Source organism: Chionomys nivalis, chromosome 10, assembly GCF_950005125.1.
Source record: "Chionomys nivalis chromosome 10, mChiNiv1.1, whole genome shotgun sequence".
Lineage (NCBI taxonomy): Eukaryota > Metazoa > Chordata > Mammalia > Rodentia > Cricetidae > Chionomys > Chionomys nivalis.
Window position 1 is genome coordinate 47,174,001 of NC_080095.1, and position 22,944 is coordinate 47,196,944.

A 22,944-nucleotide genomic window follows, 5' to 3' on the forward strand; every position below is an offset into this window, starting at 1 on the left:
GGATGCTAGGAATCAAACCCAGGTCCTCTGTAAGAGAAACCAGTACCCTTAACCACTGAGTCAATTCTATAGCCCTCTGTGTTCAAAAAAAAAAAAACCTCTAAAAGTCAAAACTATTACTAATTACTATCAGGTAACTCTGGTAGAGGTAACCTACCAGTTATTAGATCACACATAGTAGATTAATCAAATAAATACTGTTTTGCTAAAATTCTTAGGTGAGTGGAATCCCATATATAAGCATACTATTTGGCTTCTAGGCTATGTTTAACATCTGGTATTTAGAGTAATAAACCATAGCAGTCATGATCTAGAAGAGAGCACAATGCTTTCAGCATACAGAGAACATCAAGTAGGGAAAAAGAAATTCTCCCTTACCTTTCTTACAACCAGAACCTTAGTGAGATCCACCAACCCTGATCTCTAAACAGAACCAGCCTTGTCAGTGGGCCCCAGCTCTTCTCAGATCTGGTCTTAAGGCAGTCCTATCTAAAGTAGGCCTGTGCTCTCAGAGACAGACCTACAGATCCTACAAGTATGCAATGTAAGACTAGGCCCTTGCAGCTGTAGTCTGATAAGCCCTGCTCATGGAAGAGTTCATTATACTCTACAATTACTTGAGATTATAAAGGACACAAATTGGCTGATTAGAAAGTAAGATCCAAGAGCAAGTTCCATATAAGAGATTTCTTTTAGTTTTAAAGATACAGACAGGCTGAAAGTGAGGGATGGAAAAAGGAAACAGGGAAGTAAAGCAGTGGTAATCAAAGGGAAGGGTGGCAATACTAATGTCAGACAAAATAGACTTTAGTCAAAATTTGTCAGATGAGACAAAGAAGTTTACTTATTATAACAAAAGGGTTACTTTATTATGTTATATAGGCTATACAATTACATATATACCTAACACAGTAGCACATAGACAAAGCAAATATTAACGGAACTAAAAAGAAACACTGACAGCAACAGAGCTAATAATAGCAGGAGACTTGATATCTCACTTTCAGCAATGCACAGATCATCCGGACAGGTAATCAATGGGAGAACAGTAGACATTAACTCTCAAACCAAAAAGAACATTCTAATAATAGCCAAAAACATGTTCTTCTGAAGCATACATGAAACATTCTTCAGGGTACATGATATGCTTCAAATAAGGCTTAACAAATATAATAAGTTAAAATCATATTAAGGAGATATTTTTCTCCTTGTCCTTACCCCTACTTGTTTCTGAAATGGGGCGCCAACACAGAGCCTTGCATAAGCTAGACAAATGTTTTACCACCAGGCTATTTCCCCCAACCCTCATACTGGGTACCATACTGAGTATAGAAAACAAAGGAAAATTTTCATGAATCATGAATCATGATCATGAATCATGGATCAAAGAAGAAATAAGAGGAAAATCAAGATATTTATCAAGACAAAATGTAAACACAGTAAGCTCACACTTGGATGCAGAAGGTATGCTAAGATTGTATCAGAAGTTGTAAACAAGCACATTATAAAAGAAAATATCTTAAACATCTCAACTCAACTTAAATCTCAAGGAACCAGAAGAAGTATAAAGACCAAATATAGCAAAAATAGGTAGATTACTAACAGCTAATGTATTCAATGAGAAGTACAAGGAAAGATACTCAGTGATTAAATGTCTTAATATACTTAATGACTTTTCTTCAAATGGCGTGCATGTGTCTTCTGGTGTATGTGTGATATACAGAAGACAGTTTGGAGGAATTGGTTCTCTCTTTTTACCATGTGGGTTCCAGTGACGAAACTCAGGTTACCAGGCTTAGCAACTTTACCAGGTGAGCCATCTCACCAATCCTAGGAAATCTGTTTTTAAAGACCCTTGAAATTAAAATAATAAAAAAGACTCCTGTGTTTTATGTATTTCCAACAGTTCCTGAATTACTGTGGGACACTGTAACTTAGTCACATAGAGCTTGTTGATGTGCATCTACCATAACATTTAATTAACATCTTATAATTTATGTTACATTAGGTATATAAAAAAGATATACCTAATATACTTCTTTTTGATATATATCAAAAATACATCTGAGGCCAGTAAGGACTACATAGTGAGGTTCTGTCTTAAAAAAAAAAAAAAAAAAAAAAAGAGTAAGGCTCTGGTTTATCTGCCATGGTACTCCTTGGGTATGGTCTGAAACACTAAACACAATGCTTCACAGCACTTGTTCTCAAGTCTTTATCTTACACAGGACCCTCCAGCATACATACACAACACAAAGAAAATCCTTGATGTCAGACAGATGGAATGCTTGACAAATGATGAATAAAGTTTTATATAATCCCCTCAGTATTTCCATTTAATTCTTGAACACTGAAGCTCAGTGGAAAGACAGGCGCTTCTGTTCAAGTTGGCAAGCATACCTCTGATGAAGTGAATTTGAGTATTTGCTTTACTGAGAGAACCAGACATAAACATTTGAAGAGTTCTGAGGTACTGTTTTGAGAACATAGCTGTAGGTTCCTGAATAGTGTTCCACTGTTTACACTGAGGGTTTAATCATTATGGTAACACTCAGAGGTGAGCTGCAATTCTAGGCTATCTTTCTAAACACCAGAGAATCTCTCAAGTGGTTTGACTTGAAAGTCAAGTTTATTTATCAAATTTTTGGTTTCCTCAAACCAAGCACTCATGATAAGATTCAATATTTTCCACCATTTCACAGAGCAAATGCAGTAATCCAGTCAAGTGATCAGCTACAAAGGAAACAGAGGTTTGACCCTGGAGATTTTTTGCTAAAGGACTTTGTACAAGTCAATATATTTTTTAGGGAGCAGCAATAGTAACAATAAAATAAAAATTTGTCACTGCCCTATAGTGTAAAAATGCTTTACCAGAGTACAGTTCTTCCATCTAATATTTGTATCACTGCTTGTATCATCTAAACACAAAAAAGAGCCTGCAGGAGGTCCACTAACATTTCAAAAGCACCATGCCTGTCTGTCCACTGAGAATTGCAAATATCCTGCAGTTCTTTACCCCTTTCTTCAATGTTCTGGAAAAGAGTAAAGTTATATTGTGAAGTCCTGAAAGCAACTGAAGTGATCAATGTAAAGAGGAACAATTCTACCAATTGTTCCTAACAGAACAGATACCCACCACAACCACGGTAAGACACCAACTTTGTCAGCCATAGGGTACAAGGAGCCAGCCTTAGGGCACAAGGAGAGCTGCTGTGGGACAATGGCCTTTTATCTTGTCACTTGTGCTTTTATTAATAGAATACTGATTGACCAGTAGCCAGGTAGGAAGTAGAGGCAGGGAGACAGACGAGGCAAGAAGTAGAGGTGAGGCAGCAAGAACAGGAGAATTCTGGGAAGAGGAGTCAGTCTGCAGTTGTAACCCAGAAGCAAGATGAGAAGGCCTTGCCGATAAAGCTAACACAGACAAGAATTATGGGTTACTGTAAGATGTAAGAATTAGCTAATGAGACGCTTGAACTAACAGGTCAACCAATTTATAATTAATGTGGACCTTTATGTATTTCTTTGGAACTGAACGGCTGCAGGATAGGATGGGACAGAAACCTCTGTCAACAGAGAGCAAAGTGTTCGTGGCTACAGAATTATTTCTCTAAAACTCTAGAAGCCACAAATTTCATTTAGGGAGAAAATGCGCTGGTATATTTTAAGCCTGGTCATAACAACACTCCACATTTAGTTCCCACTTCTCAGTTATCATAGTGCAAAATTTCACAGCGAGAGTTTTTATACTGGCTTCATAAAACAGGAAGCCCACAAATTCCTCCTTCAGATTATGAGATACACTAGCCAACCTCGGCAACACTTGTGGATAAGTCTTTCCCTGGTAAGTCCTGGTACACGTTCTTGACAATGGAAAACAAGAGCTAGCGTTGCCTGAGGGTTGCTTCAGAATGAGGCTCTTACAGTTCTCTGTGTTTTGAAAAGTACAGCGAGGTAAATGTGCTCTCAAGGCACCTTCCCTGGATGTCTTTGGAATGCATCCACTCCAGTAGTGCTTGAAGATTATCAAACAGAAAGATCTCCTGGGATTGTCAGGTTCAATCCCTTCCAGAAATATGGTATCCTTTGCCATAAAAATCAAATTTTCTGATAAAAATATTAATTCTGTTCTCCTTCTCTCCCAAGTTAAATGTCTTTACCGTCATGAGCATGCCCTTCTTTTTGCAAGGTAGCTTTGAGCACTGCTGTCTACGTTTTGATCTTGTTCAATTGTTTTCTGTTTCATTGTTCTGACTTCATAGTTACTTGATCCTTTCATTCATTTTTTTATTGCACTTAATTATTTGGAGTGGCATACCACAGTGCATATGTACAAGTCAGAAGACAACTTATAGGATCTCTTTATTCCCTTCTACCATGTGGGTCCCAGGTATCAAACTCAAGCTATCAGGTTTGGCAGCAAATATTTTACTAGCTGAGCCATCTTGCCTCAGCCATCTTGCTAACCCTAATTCATTTTCTGTGTCTACTACATAGCTTATTCCAATAACTAATAAGATCAAATACTGTTACTACTGCATTATTTTTAATAATTGCCTAAAAAACCCAGTTCTATAGGTCAAAGAGGACTCAACATGTCTGGCATACAACTGTCGTATTTATTTCATTGATCAGATGATTTATTTTCAAAATTTCCTAAAATTCTCTACCCACTGATGACAGCTAGTTGGATGCCATGACGAAGGCCAATCTGGACTGTATGCTGCTTTGTGTGTAGTTGGAGCATCACAGAACTTGAGTACCACTGTGTGACTGCTGATGCTCCCCACTTCCTCAAGGCAGCCTATCTAACCACCAAGGACAGGGAGGATTCAAACACTGAATTATAAAGAAAGAGAAATTCTCAGGAAACTAATAATAAGTAAAGGGATTAGATTTGTAATCATAATAAACAAAAACCCTGAACAAAGTACATCTGTAGGTGAATTCTATATGAATTTAAAGAAAAATCAATGCCAACTTTTATAAAATTAAAGAGATGAGAATTTTCCAAACTCCTTTGAAAAGGTCACCATTACTGCCATGCCAAAGCCAAGTAAGAGCACTACAAGAAAAGATTAACAAGAGAGCATCCCTGATTCATTCATATACAATAGTCTTCAACAAATACAAACAAATCAAATTCACATTAAAAAGACCAAGTGAATCAATATAGAGGCAAACCAGGAACAAGATAAAAGATGCTCACTCTCTATACTTCTATTGACATGATTTTTGTAGCCACAGACAGACAAATTAAATAAAAATAAAAATAAATCAGAAAAGAAGTTTCACGAATTCTGTTTGGATTTAATATGATCATACATACAAAAACCCCTAAAGATACCATCAAAAATTTGGCATACAGAAAACCCTAAAGACATCACCAAAAATTTGGTGGTATTAATAAAAATATCTGAAAAAACAAAGATATCTAAAGGGCACAAAACAAACATACAAAAATTACATTTGTATATACTAGCAAATCATCTCTTAAAGAAATTAAACAACCTTATTTGCAATAGTAAAAATAGGAATAATCAGTCAAAGGGGTAAGATTCATATACTGTTCTATAAAACTATCAATCACTGATGAAAAAACTATATATGATACAAAATAGAACAATATCCTGTGTTCGTGAACTGAAAGAATTAATATTGCTATAAAGTCCACACTACACAAAGTGATCCACAGATTCAGTGTAGTTCCTATAAAACTTCCTATGTCATTTTTTACAGAGCCAGGTAAAGTAGTCTTAAAATTATATTTGGAACCAAAAAGACTCATAACATGTGAAATTATCTTGGGAAAGAAGAGCAGACCTAAAGATATCACATTTCCTGACTCAAAACTATGGATCTATAATAAACATAACAGTATGATACTTGCTTATAAGTATAATTATGTCTAATTTTAATAATTTTCTAATTATATATTCAATAAGGGATAATAACTAAAACACATAAGGTACTCATATGCAAAATAAACAACCTGACTAGAAATAGAAAAAGGACTTAAATAGACTTTTCCAAACAAAATATACAAATGGCCAATAGGTACATAAAAAGGTGCTTAAATCACTGCCAGTCAGAGAAATGCAAACTAAAATTTCAATGTATCTTCTCACACTTGTTAGAGCAGTTATTATAAAATATAAAAAAGATAAGGAAGTCACCATATTCCAACCCACAACTCAGGCAGAAGCTCCCTGCTCTACCAAGCGAACATGTTGGTACCCCAAACTCCAGGTGAGACTCAGCCCAGAGATCACCAACACCCCCTAAGCCTACCCAGCTTTCCATCCACTCATCACCATATCCCAACTCAGGGAAAAGGCCCCTGTTCTACCAGAGGCCAGCCACACTGGCACCCAGAACCCCAGGTAACCCCCAATGGCAAACAACCACAGGTCCTCAGAGGCAGCCCAGCCTTCCTCCCAACAGCCCCTCCCCCAAAGCCTGCCCTCATTACCATATCTCAGCCCACAATTCTGGCAGAAGCTCCTGCTCTACCAGGGATCACACTGGTTCCCAGGACCCCCAAAACCCCTAAGGCAACACTGACATTGCATCCAGAGATCCAGAGGCCATGCAGGTCGCCAACACCCAAGTGGAGGCACCCTACTAGACCAGAGAGGCCTCACAGGGCACCAGGACCACAGGCCACTCAGGCCAGAAGACCAGAGAGAAATAGAAACCAGGGAAAACACAATCATCCAACAAAAACAAACTTAGAAATCCATACCTAAACCTATAATTATCCCAAACCCAGATGCCTAGAGGCCAGCACAAGAACACAATCAACAATAGCCAGGACAATATGGCACCACCATAGCCCAGTTATCCTACTACAGCAAGTTCTGAACATTCTAACACAGTGGAAGCACAAGAAAACAACCTTAAAATCAACCTTATGAAGATAATGGAGGTCCTTAAAAAGGAAATGAATAAATTGCGTAAAGAAATCCAGGAAAAAACAAACAATAAATGGGAAGAAATAAACAAATACCTTTTAAAAAGCTAAGAAAAAACAAATAGGCAAAGGAAATGAATAAAACTGTTCAAGACCTGAGAATGGAACCACAAACTAAGGAAATCCTGGAAAATCTAGGTAAGTGAACAGAACTGCAGTCGCAAGCATCACAAAAGAATACAAGGATGGAAGAGAGAATCTCAGGCATAGAAGACACAATGCAACAAACAGATACACTGGTCAAAGAAAATGCTAAATCTAAAACATTCCTGATAGAAAACATCCAGGCAATCTGAAAGAATACAAGGATGGAAGAGAGAATCTCAGGCATAGAAGACACAATGCAACAAACAGATACACTGGTCAAAGAAAATGCTAAATCTAAAACATTCCTGACAGAAAACATCCAGCCAATCTGGAACACTATGATAAGACCAAACTTAAGAAAAATAGGAATAAAAGAAAGAGAAGAATCACAGCTCAAAGACCCAGAAAACATTTTTAACAAAGTCATAGGAGAAAATTTTCTAAGTTTAAGAAGGATATGCCTACAAAGATACAAGAAGCTTACAAAACACTAGACTAGACCAGAAAAGAAAGTCCCCACCACCACATAGTAATCAAAACACTACGCATACAGAACAAAGAAAGAATATTAAATTTCAAGGTAAAAAGGCCAAGTAACATAAAAATGCAGATCAATTAGAACTATACCTGACTTCTCAATAGAGACTCTGAGAGTCAAAAGCTCCTGGACAGATGTCTTGAAGACTCTAAGAGACTACAGATGCCAGGCAAGACTACTCTACCCATCAAAACTTTCAATCACCATAGATGGAGAAAACAAGATATTCCAAGACAAAGTCAAATTTAAACAATTCACAAATCCAGCCCTAACTAGAAAGAAAACTCCAACCCAAGGAGGCTAGCAATAACACCCATGAAAACATGGGAAATAAATAATCTTACACCAGCAAAACCAAAAGAAGGGAGGCGGGGGGGGGGGGGACAGGGAGGAAGGGAAAGGGAGGGAGGGAGAGAAGGAGAGAGGGGGAATGAAGGAGGGAGGGGGGGAGAGAGAGAGAGAGAGAGAGAGAGAGAGAGAGAGAGAGAGAGAGAGAGAGAGAGAGAGAGAGAGAGAGACTACCACTACCAAGAACAACAAAATAACAGTCATTGGTCATTAATATCTCTCAATATTAATGGATTCAACTCCCCAATAAAAAAATCACAGGCTAACAGAATGGATTGGAAAACAGGATCCATCCTTCTGGTGCATACAAGAAATATATGTCAACATCAAAGACAGACATTACCTCATAGTAAAGATTTGGGAAACGATTTTTTCAAAGAAATGAACCCAAGAAGCAAGGTAGTATAGTTATTCGAATATCAAACAAGATAAACTTTCAACCAAAATTAATCAAAAGAGATGGAAAAGGATACTTCATATCATCAAAGGAAAAAATCTACCAAGATAGTATCTCAGTTCTTAACCTCTATGCCCAAACACAAGGGCACCCACATTTGTAAAAGCAACATTACTAAAGCTTAAATCCTATATCAAACCCCATGCAATAATAGTGGTAGACTTCAATACTCCACTCTCACCAATGGACAGGTCATTCAGACATAAGCTAAACAGATGTTATGACTCAAATGGACTGAACAGATATCTACAGGATATTTCACCCAAACACAAAAGAATATACCTTTTTCTTAACACCTCATGGAACATTCTCCAAAATTTACCACATAACCCTGTCAGAAACCAAGCCTCAAGGGATATGAGAAAAGTTAAACAACCCCCTGTATCCTATCAGACTACCATGGATAAAAGCTGGATTTTAACAACAACAGAAAGTCTACAAACTCATGGAAACTAAACAACTCTCTACGGAATGACTACTGGAATAAGGCAGAAAGAAAAAAAATTAAGGACTTCCTAGAATTCAATGAAAATGAATGTACAACATGCCCAAACAAGACACAACAAAAACAGTACTAAGAGGAAAGTTCATAGCACTAAATGCCTTCACAAAGAAACTGCACAGATATCATACTAGGATTTTAACCCACACACTTGAAAGCTATAGAACAAAAAGAAGCACACACACACTAGGAGGAGTAGAAAGCAGAAAATAAACTGGAGACTGAAATCAATAAAACAGAAACAAAGAGAACAATACAAACAATCAATGAAACAAAGATTTTTTTCTTTGAGAAAAATCAACAAGATGAACAAACCCTTATCCAAACTAACTAAAAGGCAGTGAGAAATATCCAAATTAACAAAATCAGGAACAAAAAGAGGGACATAACAACAGACATGCAGGAAATAAAAAATATTGTTAGCTCATATTTTAAAAGGCTGAACTCCACAAAATTAGGATATCTAAAAGAAATGGATAAATTTCTTGATAGATACCACATATCAAAAGAAAATTAAGATCAGATAAACAATTTAAATCGACCAATAACCCCTAAGGAAATAGAAGCAGTCATTAAAAAATAGTTTTGGTTAGAATTTCACCAGACTTTCAAGGAAGAGCTAATACCAATGCTCCTCAAATTATTCCACAAAATAAAAAAAGAAAGAACATTGCTAAATTCATTTTATGAGGCCACAGTCATCCTGTCACCCAAACCACAAAAAGACTCAACAAGGAAAGAGAATTACAGACCAATTTCCCTCATGAACATTGATGCAAAAATACTGCATAAAATACTGGCAAATCAAATCCAAGAACACATTAAAAAAATTGTCCACTATTGTCAGGTATGCTTCATTGCAGAGATGCAGGGATGGTTCAACATATGAAAATTTGTCAATGCAATTCACCATATAAACAAACTGACACGATCATTTCATTAGATGCTGAAAAAGCCTTTGACAATCTAACACAGCTTCATGACAAAAGTCTTGGAGAGAGCAGGGATACAAGGGGCATAATATAATAAAGGCAATAGCAAGCCAATAGCCAACATCAAATTAAAGAAAGAGAAATTCAAAGCAATTCCAGTAAAATCAAGAATAAGACGAGGCTGTTCAGTCTCTCCACATGTATTCAAAACAGTATTTGAAGTTCTAGCTAGAGAAATAAGACAACTAAAGGTGATTAAGGAGATACAAATTGGAAAGAAAGAAGTCAAAGTATCACTATTTGCAGATGATATGATAGTATAAATAAGCGACCCCAAAACTTCTACTGGAGAAACTCCTACATCTGATAAACACCTTCAGTGAAGTAGCTGGAAACAAGATGAACTCAAAAAACAAACAAAAAACAGTAGCCCTCCTATATACAAATGACAAATGGGTTGAGAAATATACCTTCCTTCACAACAGCTCCAAATATCTCGGGTTAACCCTAACCAAGCAAGTAAAGTATGACAAGAACTTCAAGTCTTTTGGAGAAAGAAATTGAATATATCATAAGATTGATCAGTAGGATTAACATAGTAAAATGGTCATCTTACCAAAAGCAATTTGCAGATTCAAGGCAATCCCCATCAAAATTCTAACACAGTTCTTTACAGACCCTGAAAGAACAATACTCAACTAAAACACTCCTGTACAATAAAAGAACTTCTGAAGGTATCATCACCTCTGATTTCATGCTGTACTACAGAGCTATAGCAATAAAAACCATATAGCACTGGCATAAAAACAGACAGTTCAATCAAATGGAATAAAATCAAAGATCCAGAAGAAAATCCGCACACCTATGAACATCTGATGTTTGATTTAAAAAAAAAAAAAGGCCAAATTATAAAATAGAAAAAAGAAAGCATCTTCAACAAATGGTACTGGTCTAACTGGGTGTCACTATGCAGAAGACTGCAAATAGATCCATATCTATAACCCTGCACAAAACTCAAGTCAAAGAAGATCAAAGACCTCAACATAAAACTAGATACACTGAATCTTATAGAAGAAAAGTGAGCCTTGAATGCACTGCCACAAGAGACAACTTCCTGAACAGAAGACCAATAGCACAGGCACTAAGATTGACAATTAACCAATGGGTCCTTGTGAAACAAGTTTCTGTAAGGCAAAGGACATCATCAATAGGAGAAAAATGGCAGCCTACAGAATGGAAAAATATTTTTTGCCAACTTCACAGCTGACAGAGGATTAATATTCAAAATATATAAAGAACTCAGGAAACTAGACAACAAAGCAAATAATCCAATTTAAAAAATGGGATGATCTAAACAGAGATTTCTCAAAAGAGGACTCTCAAATGGTTGAGAAACACTAAAAGAAAGTTCAACATCCCTAGCCATCAAGGAAATGCAAATCAATGAGACTGAGATTCCATCTTACACCAGGCAGGATGGCTAAGAGCAAAACCACAAGTGACAGCTTTTGCTGAAGAGAGGAACACTCAGCCATTGCTGGTGGAAGAGCAAATTTGTACAGGTACTTTGGAAATCAATATGGTGGTTTCTAAGAAAATTAGGAACCGACCTACCTCAAGATGCAGCTATACGACTACTGGGCATATACCCAATGGATGCTCAATCATACCACAAGGTATACCTTACACTAGCTCAATTATGTTTATAGCAGCATTTTTCATAATAGCCAGAACTTGGAAACAACCTAGATGCCCTTCAGTTGAAAAATGACTAAAGAAAATGTGGGACATTTACACAATGGAATATTACTCAGTTGTTAAATAACATCATGAAATTTGCAAGCAAACGAATGGAACTTGAAAAAAGTCATCCTGAATGAGGTAACCCAGACCTGGAAAGACAAACACTGTCTCACTTATGTACTCACTTATAAATGGATATTAGATCCAAAGTACAGGATAACCAGGCTATGATCCACAGCCCCAGGGAGGCTAAGTAACAAGGAAGGCTCAAGGGAACACATGAATCACCCTGAGAAGGGAAAATAGAATACATTTCATGGATGAACTGGAAGTAGGTGGGGAGAGAAACAAGGGGACAAGTGGAGGAGAAGATGACCGGAATTGGGGGTGATTTAGAGGTCAAGGTAGAAACCTAGTGCAACGGAAACTCCCACAATCTACAAGGGTGACCCTAGCTAAGAATCCTAGTACTAGGGGATACACATCCTGAGCTGGCCATCTTCTATAACCAAGCAAGGCTTCGAGTAGAGGGACTGGGACACCAACCTCGTCACAAAACCTTTGACTTACAATTTGTCCTTGCCTTCAAGATGTACTAGGGTAAAGGTGATGCAGAAACTGTGGGAGTGGCCAACCAATGACTGGTTCAGCTTGAGACCCCTGCCATGACAGGAAGTCCATGCCTTACATACACTACCTGGAGGGCCAGGAACCAGAGTCTGGATAGACCCAAGACCTGCGATAAAACTAAACATGACCAGAAAAAAAAAAAAAAACAAGTCAATGAAATAATTCCTAATGCTACTTTGTGATACTCATAGACCAGAGCCTAGCATAAGTGTCATCAGAGAGGCTTTATCCAGCAACTGATGGAAACAGATGCAGAGATCCATAGCCAAGCATTAGGTTGAGTTTGAAGAAACCTGTGAAAGAGGGGGAAGAAGGATTGTAGGAGCCAGAAGGGTCACAAAAAAACCCTATAGAATTAACTTGCCAGGGTCTAACGGGCTCACAGAGACTGATCCAATAATCATGGAGCCTGTATGGGTCTAACCTAGGTCCTCTGCATATGTTATGGTTGTGTAGATTGGTATTCTTATGGGACTCCTAACAGTAGGATTGGGGGCTGTCTCTGACTCTTTTGCCTGCTTTGGGACCCTTTCCTCTTACTGGGGTGCCTTATCTTGCCTTAATATAAGGGGGTATGTGTAGTCTTACTACAACTTGATATGCCATGTTTGGTTGGTATATCTGAAAAGCCTGGTCATTTCTAAAGGGAAAAGGAGGAGTGGACCTGGGGGAGAGGAAAGGTGGAGAAGGGAGGAGAGAGACTGGAAGGAAATAAATGAGAGAATATATATATATATATATATATATATATATATATATATATATATATATATATATATATATAGAGAGAGAGAGAGAGAGAGAGAGAGAGATGAGAGAGCAAGGTATGGTGGTATAGGTCTATAATTCTAGGATCTGGGAGACTAATGCAGGAGAATCATGAGCTTGAGGACAACCTGAAGTGCATAGTACATAGAATTGGTTTTCTCTGTTGCAAAGCAAATAAACAAATTAACAAAAACAGAGGGGATGAGGAGAGGAGGAGAGTGGTCAGGAAGGGAGGGAAGGGTTAGAGAAGAGAAAATAAGTACTGGAGAGATTATAGAGAAAAGGGAACCTTGTAATGTTCTTGGGACTCTAAATTGGTGAAAACACTTAAAAATATAACTACGGAACACATGACCAATCCCATTTGTGAGTAAATATCCAAATGAAATAAAATCTATATATTGAATTACACCAGCATTATTCACAATAGCTAATCTAGCAACAATCTGTGTCACTTAACTGATGATTATATAAACACACACACAATACAACATAAAAAATCCATTAAAAGGAAAGGAAGAGAAGACATGAAGTTGGGAAGAGAATATGTTAGGGAATACAGGATAGAGGTAGGGGGTAGAAGATGAGAAATGGTGGATTGATGTAGAAGGGCTGTGTTCCTGCCACCCAGCTCCCGGCCGCCTGGCTAGCTTATGCCCCAAAATAACAATACACAAATTGTATTCTTTTAAACACTGCTTGGCCCATTAGCTCTAGCCTCTTACTGGCTAACTCTCATATCTTGCTTTAACCCATATCTAATAATCTGTGTAGCACCACGAGGCTTACCGTGAAGATTCTAGCCTGCGTCCATCTTGGGCTGGAGCTTCATTGCATCTGCCTGAATCTGTTGCTTTCTCCCAGCATTCTGTTCTGTCTACTCTTCCCACCTATGTTCTGACCTATCAGGCCAAGCAGTTTTATTAATTAACCAATGAAACAACAGATAGATAGAAGACCCACCTACATCAGATTGAGACGATCATTTAATATTATACAGATTATATATGAAATTGATGGATGGAGATAGAGCCAGAGACCCACACTGGAGCACCCGACTGAGCTCCCAAGGTTATAATGAGGAGCAGAAGGAGAGAGAACATGAATAAGGAAGTCAGGACCATGAGGGGTGCACCCAACCACTGAGACAGTGGGGCCGACCTATTGGGAGCTCACCAAGGCCAGCTGGACTGCTACTGAAAAAACATGAAATAAACCCGGACTCTCTGAATGTGGCGGACAATGAGAGCTGACAAGAGGCCAAGGAGAATGGCACAGGAACTTTCATCTGGCGATAGATCGAGAGAGAGACAGAGACCCAATTTGGAGCAACCGTCTGAGCTCTTAAGGCCCAAATGAGGAGCAGAAGGAGGGAGAATATGAGCAAGGAAATCAGGACCATGAGGCGTGCACCCACCCACTGTGACAGTGGAACTGATCTATTGGGAGCTCTCCAAGGCCAGCTGGACTGGGACTGAATAAGCATGGGTTGAAACTGGACTCTCTGAACATGGCGGACAATGAAGGCTGATGAGAAGCCAAGGACAATGGCACTAGGTTTCGATCCTAATACATGAACTGGCTTTGTGGGAGCTTAGCCTGTTTGGATGCTCACCTTCCTGGGCCTGGATGGAAGTGGGAGGACCTTGGTCTTCCTGTAGGGCAGGGAATTTGGACTGCTCTTCAGTATCGAGAGGGAGGGGGAATGGACTGGGGGGAGGAGAAGAGGAGTGGGGATGGGGGAGGGGAGTGCGGGGAGGGGGCAATGTGTGGGAGGAGGGGGAGGGGAATGGGAAACGGGGAGCAGTTGGAAATTTTAATTAAAAAAGAATAAAAATAAATAAATAAATAAAAAAAAGAAATCATGCCATTTCTAGCATCATGAATAATTCTGTTGAATATTATACTAAGTGAAATGAAGCCAGTGAGAGAAAAACAAATACTGTAATGTGTTTACTTACAGACAAAACTTCAACCTCATAAAAAGCATAGTGTGCCTAGAGTTAGAAAGTAGATGAAATTCGAAGATGTTGTCAATTGGTGCAAACATTAGGTTATGAAATGAAATAGGTTCTGGACATCTAATGTACTGGCATGGGTTAGCAATGTTTGATTGGTTTGTTTGAAACTTGTAAGACAGCACATTATCAGCACACACATTAATGGTGTGGTAAAGGATATGTTCACTCATTTAACTCTGGAAATCATTACACAATATGTATGCATTTTAAACAAATCATCAAAAATGTACAACTTGTATATTCACAATTTGGGTTTTGGCAGTTGGATCCAAGGCCATCCACATCTACTGATGCATTCTATCATTGAGCTACATCCAAAATCCATCATTTATCAGTAAATTATATGCCTCACTTAAAATCATTTAGAGTTTTTCCCTTAACTGTAGATTGAACAAAAAAGAGAGGTTCACAGAGAAATCTAAGCAAGATTTTGATACATTAACACTTCAAATGATTTTTCAGAAAAAAACAAATCTGTTAGTTCAGAGACAACTTACATACCATAATTTGGACTCCTTCAAAAATAAAACAGATAACAAGTATACTATAAATTAAGAGGTAAATAAAAGACACTAAAAAGGACAGTGATTTTAGTGTATATAAAAATTCTTAGTGGTATTTTCTTTAATATTCTGTGAATCTACCAATGTTGGGGGGCGGGAGACACACACATGGGGGTGGGGGGGAAGACAGAGAGAGAGACACTAAGGAAAATAAAGATGAAGTTCTATATGATATACAAAGCCCAGCAGAGGACACACAGAAGTCCACTTCAATTCTTACACTTTAAGGATTTAAAAATAGTCAGCATGAGGATATTTTCTATGATACAAATTCTTCCTATATTCACTATTTTAAGATCACTTCTCTAATGTGTTGCTCATTATTTGTATTGTTACATTCTAATCTGCCTTCCTGTAGTTAAATTACTATTCTGTGCTTTCTCCCAGATTCATTATGATTTCTACTTAAGACAATAAGAAATGACTTGTGTACTTGTACTTTGCATTTTGTTTTCAGTGAAATATCATTATTTAATATACACTAAATGGCAATGCCGGGACTTATTATAATTTTTTAAAAGTTCAACTAACAATAAAATAGAATTGCAATTTACAGACATTTATCATGGGCTTGTTTATTGTATTCATTTTTTAATTTATATACATAATTAGAAAAACATATGCACAAATTATATTTACAAAATAATTTTAAATTATTTTCATTTAGAAAAGACCTGAGAATTAAATTCTCGTCAAGTAATTTAAGTAAATCATTCGACTAACTATTTCATCAGAAGTCAATATTCAAATTTTGGTTTTATACCACATATCTACTTACGTCAAATCATGTTTTAATCTGCATTTTTCTATAAAGCTACAATAAACAAACTACAGAAACACAAAGGCCTGTTTAATAGAAGCTTGGAATAGAGAATCAGTTTTAGGGTAGAAGCCTATTAAGGATACAATTAGTCAACATTTGACCTAATGGTCTAAGTATGGCCTTACTGCAAGCTAGCGTAAAAATTTCAAGGGGACTGCCTATTTTGGGGCCAAAAAAATTCAACAGCCCTTTAAAGACATACTATCATATTTCTATAAATCAACAGTCCTAAAGTCATTCTAGTCCACTGAGATTCTGTATGTAATTTTACTTAAAACATTAGATCAATACTTCAAAGTCACTGTCATAGTGTTGATGACGTTAATATGTGTGACTCTCTAGTTCGCATGGGTTAATTCACTTCCTCTTCACAGCGGTAGCTTGTACTAACACAATCATTTTTCTTTCATTATTCACTAATAAGACAGTAATTCCCAGGAGAATCCTACTGAGAACACAGGTTTTTAACTATAATAAGCCAAAGGATGTTTCACCTTACTTAGAATGATTCTCATGTACATTTTATCTGTAGGGACACTAACACCAAAATGTTTTCTTTCCTATAGACGATAAACTGCTTATCACTAGAAATGTGTAAAGAGGAGAAACAACTTTAGATAGGCAGATACTAGGCAAACCTCTCTAGAAAATAAACAGAACAATTAGCAGATACTCTCCTTTACCCAAACCTGCTAACCTTTCATTAAAAACCCCTCAAAGATAAGTTTGTAACGTTTATCTGCAGCTTCAGTGTGAATTCCAGTGCACTGTAATGTAAGCCCAACTCTTTGCTTCAAATGCCAACTGTTACAATGGACTCTGACAGGAGACACTTTCATGTACCAATAACTGACACCACTAGATATCAAATCTTAAACACAGTACCACTGACTGTGACAAAGGCTCAATGCCTCATTCATAAATTAAAATCTTTATGGAAGCTCAAAAGAAGTATCTAGGGACAAAGTACCTTTCGTGATGTCCTAAATCCAAAAGAATTTCATCTGCATGTCTTTGGAGTTCATTTCCTTCTAAATTCTTTAATTTCTTCAATTCACTTTGTATAAAAAACCAGAGCTCTTTAGCTCCATTTTCAATCCTCCTTCTTAAGATTTCATGATCCTTCCCAAGACCTGCAAAGAATAGAAAGAAAGAATATTTTTAACATTTGGTAAGAGGAATTTTCAATATTTGTGCAAAAGTCACTATATTAAAACGGAAAAGAATGCACATAATCACATACCATTCCTGGCTTGTTTCTTATAATTTTCAATCTTTTCTTTGGCCTTAGCAAGCTGTTCTTCTAAAACACGGATTCTTCCTGTAGCTGTCCCCTGATCAATAGGGCCTTCTGGTATTCTGTAGAACAGAGATAGAAAGAAATGTGAACATTTGTCTTTTATATTACACCACAAAACATATGTATACTTTGCTATACCATGCTTATTAGTATCTCTACAAATTATTAAGCATACCAAAAATAGTTACAAAGTGAATCTTTTCAACTGTATAGGATTAATCCTAAAGACTGCATGATAATGAACAAGACCAGAAATGAATTATGTAGTTGAGATATAAGATCTCCTGAGAGCTAAGAAATCTTTAAAGCTGTTTCCTAAAATCTTTCTCCTTATTTGAGGTGTCACCTTTGGTGACAAAATGATTAATTTTGTAGTGGTGATAAAATTAACAAAGATATAAGAGGAGGTAAAGTGACTTAAGGAGAGTAACAATGAAAAGGTCTCTACAGATACATTAAATATCAAATAAAGCAATTCTGCATTAATCTCAGTGTCAGGTTATATGACTGTTTCAACTTGTGAATTCATAACGAGCAACAGTTTTATAGGGAAGTGAAAGACAAGACAGAAGAGAAATCCAGTAAAAAATACAGAAATTGTCTCCTTTATTTCTGTCTTAAACAAACAAACAAATAAACAAACAATCATTCAGTAATATAAACTGTTGAAAAAGAATACATGAACTTCAGGATCTTTTACTTATATTATCGACCTATCGGTTCTACTTCTTTCCAAATTTGACTAATTTCTAATATGTTTGTTTTTATGTGACCTTTAGCAGTACTCCGTACTCCATTTTGGCTTAAATCTATAAATAAAACGTGGTGGTAGGCTAAACAGTAATCTGCCAGAGATATTTGCATCTTAATTTCTAAAATTTATGAATATTACTTTATATGGCAAAAGAAAACCTGGAATATGTGATTAAGGATCCTGAGACTGGGAGACTGCCCAGGGTGATCTAGGTGGGTGGTAAAGGTAATCACGAGTAGACACAGAAGAGAGAGCCATAGGGAGACTCTGCTAAAGATAAAAAAGGGTACATGACTGCTTGCATTTAAGATGCAGGAAAGACCTAGGAGTGAGAAATGCATCCTCTGAAAACTGGAAAAGTAAATGTTTTTCTCTTAGAGCTTCCCTGTGAAATACAGCCTTTAAACACTCTGGTTCCAGCCCAGAGGAAATCATTTCTGGCTTCTGACTTCTAAAACGATAACAGGAAAAAAAATGTCTGTTGTTTAAAGATAGCAACTTTCTGGTGTTTATCATCACACCCATAGGAAACACCAGATATTCTTTTGCAAAACTGTGAATATTAAATAATGGATTGATTCTTATTTCAAAATCTAATTATAAAGAACGAAACATCTATTCTTATCATCACTGTCTTTTGTAGGAACTTAATTTCTAAGCTATATGTGGTGGAACCTAAACTGAGACAGTAATACAATCCTTTATACAAATGAGATGAAACAGGTATTTTACAGCTTTTTAAACATTTCGCAGAACTGATGAGGTCAAATTAACTATTAATTACCTACAGTACTTCAAAATATGTGTTTAGTGCTGAAGTTACTGTTTTATCTATACTAAAGTATAGATATCTAATAAAGTAACTAGAACTGTGCACGAAACTGTATGCAACAAACAGAAGAATTAAAATAACCATCTTCCATACATGTATCTAAAAATATAGAACATCAATGAAAAAGCTTTCATTTGTATGTGCACAAAGTGAACAATAGTAAAATGAAGGTAAGTGTAAAATTGACTAATTTATAAGCACTTAAATATGCATATACATAAACAAGCTTTGCACTGATACATAATTTTTAAAATCTGACCCTTAATCTCTTTCAAAATTAGATGGTTAATTTCTTAGAAACCGTGTAAAAGAACAAACAAAAATCCTTCTACCCCTTGGGATTTATTATGGAGGCACTGTGCCATGGACAGGGATGTTTGTGATCAGAATACAATGTAGATACAGAAATATTCAAACAACAGAAAGATTATCTCTGGGCTCTCCTTATTTTGTTTCTTCCTATACTGCTGAAATAATACCAGGAACAAAATAGACATTTAAAAAATATAACATGCACTCTTTTCAGCAGATTTTCATCAAGTACTAAATCCAATCTAATAACAATAAAATAGATTGGAAGTAGTGATTTACATCACATTATTATATATAATTATATAATTCAACTGTGAATACACTGTATATAAAGAAAAGAATAAAAAATGAGAGCACAAGGACTGTTCCTCTAAAACACCATCTATAAATGTCTATCCATATGAATAGTCTCTTTTCTTTAATCTTGAGAATAGAATGTTCTCCTATCACATTTAATATAAAAAAGAAACACAGGACTTCTACTTCCTACCATGGTAACATTAAAAGAAAATAGATTTATTATCATGTCTGAAATTAATCAAAACCCAAACCACATATATAATAATGTATGAATATATATCCACACACACATAAGTATATTGGGCAACAAAATTCACTGGTTTCCAGAGGAAAAAACCATGATGAGCCCTGCAACTGCTCCAACTTAAACCTCAGCAGAACTTCCACAACAAAACGCATAGAAGGGACATGCTGGTGGACCCTAATATAGCCCCTAAGGGACTAGAGTACAAAACTAAGGTACCCGGAGTTCAAATAATAAAGAGAATTAAAGGAGAACTGAACACTGAATCCCAGAGATCTCCAGAAGCAATACTTGAGAATTAGCATAATACCAAAAACAGAAAAAAATGTGCTGAATAAGGAAATTACTCAAGATTGGGGAAGGAACTCTCCAAAAAGATTAGTGCAAGTACCTGGCCTTTAATACAGGGATGCATGGAGCACTGGGGATAAAGCTCAGAAGGATTTGGAATCAGCAGTGGGGAAAGTAGTCAAGACTAAACACAGTCATTTTATATAAGCAAGATCAGAAGGATTCAACTATTTTCAAGTAACTAAACTTCAGGAGAAAGCTTAAGAATACTTGACTCAATCCTAATGGCCTGAGCCTGTTTTCCCAACTATGAGGAGGGTTGAGACAAGAGAGCTCCAAATTAAAGGACAGCCTGGTCTACTCAAAGTAACTGTCTCAAAAAATAAAAAAATAATAAAAAATAAAAAGATGGCTGTGTCTATTTCAATGGTAAACTTGGCTAGTACATGCAAGGTACTCAGTTCAGTCCCCAGTACTACAAAAAGGGGAAGGGAGACTGAAAAAAAAACATGTACGACAATCTGTAATCAGAATATGAGAAAAATCAATTAATAAAACACACTAAACATACAAAACACAGTTAGTATGGCTATTTTACAGTTCAAAAGATAAGGACTTGAGGCTAGAAGTGTATATCAGTGGCATCTGTGAGGCTTAGATTTGAGCCCTATAACTGAAACACACACGCACACATGCAACCAAGATAAAGAGAGCCAATAAAAGAGATACAAAAGGGACAATATAAGGACCAGAACAATGGTTCATAGTTAAGAACATTACTGCTATTGCAGAGGACACGGGTTTAATTCCTAACAGTCACCTGGAAGCTCACAACAGTGCATAGCACCCGATCCAGAAAATCTAACACCCTCTTCTAACCTCTCAGGGCACCAGAGCACAGACATACAAGAAGACAAAGTACACACATGAGAAAATATAAAAATTATATTTAAAAATATAGTAAAGACCATAGTTGAATTTACAGAGATGGAAATGCTAGAAATAAAAAAACATAATTGAGGCCAGCCTGGTCTACAGAGTGAGTTCCTGATACCTCATTCTTTTACTATTTTTTACATCACTTTTTTTGCCCATCAAGTTTCTGTGTAAGGCAGAGGTTAACTCCAGCTAATCTAACTTTGTTGCTATATATGCCATGCAATCGCCTGAGTGTATAGTAAGAAGAGGCCTGTAATCTGATCTGCTGCCAACTTCTCTAGCCAAATCTTGTTGACCTTTTAAAATTTACTTTGTTTTGATTATCTTGTTCCTGAGTAAGTACAAGGACAGATGTTTCAAGAATAGCCTTTAGAAAGAGATCCCTGGCTTACTTTTTTTTATTTTTAGATTGATTTATTTATTATCTATACAATGTTTTGCCTGTATGTATGCCTGCAGGCCAGAAGAGGTCACGAGAACTCATTACAGATGGTTGTGAGCCACCATGTGGTTTCTGGGAATAGAACTGAGGGCCCCAGAAAGAACAGCCAGTGCTCTTAACCACTGGGCCATCTCTCCAGTCCAGACCCCTGGTTTCTTTATATGTATCACAACCTCCAAGAAAACCTTCAAGTAGATGAGGGTATCTCCCCTAAAAGTGGGAGGGGTACTATGCTCAGGACTTTCCTAGGAAAGATTAGAAGTAGCACTCCGGGGAGAAAGCATAAATGATTCATAAGAAATTTCCCATCAACCCAATATCCCCAAATTGTACAAATACTCAAAGCCCCCTATGCTTGCAACATGTGGAGATCAAAGCCAAAAGTGGCATGCAGCCATCATGTGGCTCAACATTGCTGGGTCACAGTCAAGCGGCTGTGCTGGCTTTATGACTTTTGTTGTTCCCATCTGATATGGCTGCGCCAGAATGGGACTTACTGAAGATCATTTACTAGTCCTCATAGCTTAAGAAACTAATAAAAATAGGGCAAATGAAATCTTAATTAGTGAAGAGAATTAAAAAAATCAGACAAGAATTCGACAACACGGAAATGGTAAAACAGCAATAGGGAAAAGCAATAAATCTAAGAGAGCCAGTGTGCCAGAAAAATCAAAAGAAGGGATTGGAGATGGCTCAGTGGGTTAAATGTTTGCTGCATAAGAATGAGGTTCCTGAGTTTGGATCCTCACCACCCACTTAAAAAGAGGGTGTGGCAGCAGCAGGCCTCTATCATCAGCACCAGGAAAGGGAGACAGGCTAGATGGCCAGTCAAGCTCCAGGTTCAGTGAGCTGCGTCAAATAAATAAATAAATAATAAATAAATAATAAAAAAAAGGTAGAGGGCTCATGAGAAGGTTCAGCTGGAAAAAGCAATTGTCACTCAAGTCTGACAAACTGAGTCAGATTCCTAGACTCACAAAAAGAAACCAAGCATAGTGGCTTGCCTCTGTAGTCCCAGTGCTCCTGCAGTAAGGAGCAGAAGAACCTTGGAGGTTCAAAGACCAGAAAGTGGCCTGGATGTTGTGAGCCAGCTAGCACAGAGCGTGGCCCAGTGAAAGCAGAAGCAGAAAAGATGCTGCCTCAAA

General features: G+C 37.0%; 1 protein-coding gene across 3 annotated transcripts in view; it reads right to left on the reverse strand.

The window, feature by feature from the left end:
- Fut8 (fucosyltransferase 8) overlaps positions 1 to 22,944 on the reverse strand; it is a 236,883-nt gene that overhangs the window by 73,350 nt on the left and 140,589 nt on the right. For all 3 annotated transcript variants that reach the window (XM_057782923.1, XM_057782921.1, XM_057782922.1), the window contains 2 exons: positions 17,629 to 17,744; positions 17,356 to 17,518 (listed from right to left, as the gene is read on the reverse strand). In XM_057782923.1, the coding sequence (XP_057638906.1) occupies positions 17,356 to 17,518; positions 17,629 to 17,744 (279 nt within the window). The remainder of the gene's footprint in view (positions 1 to 17,355; positions 17,519 to 17,628; positions 17,745 to 22,944) is intronic.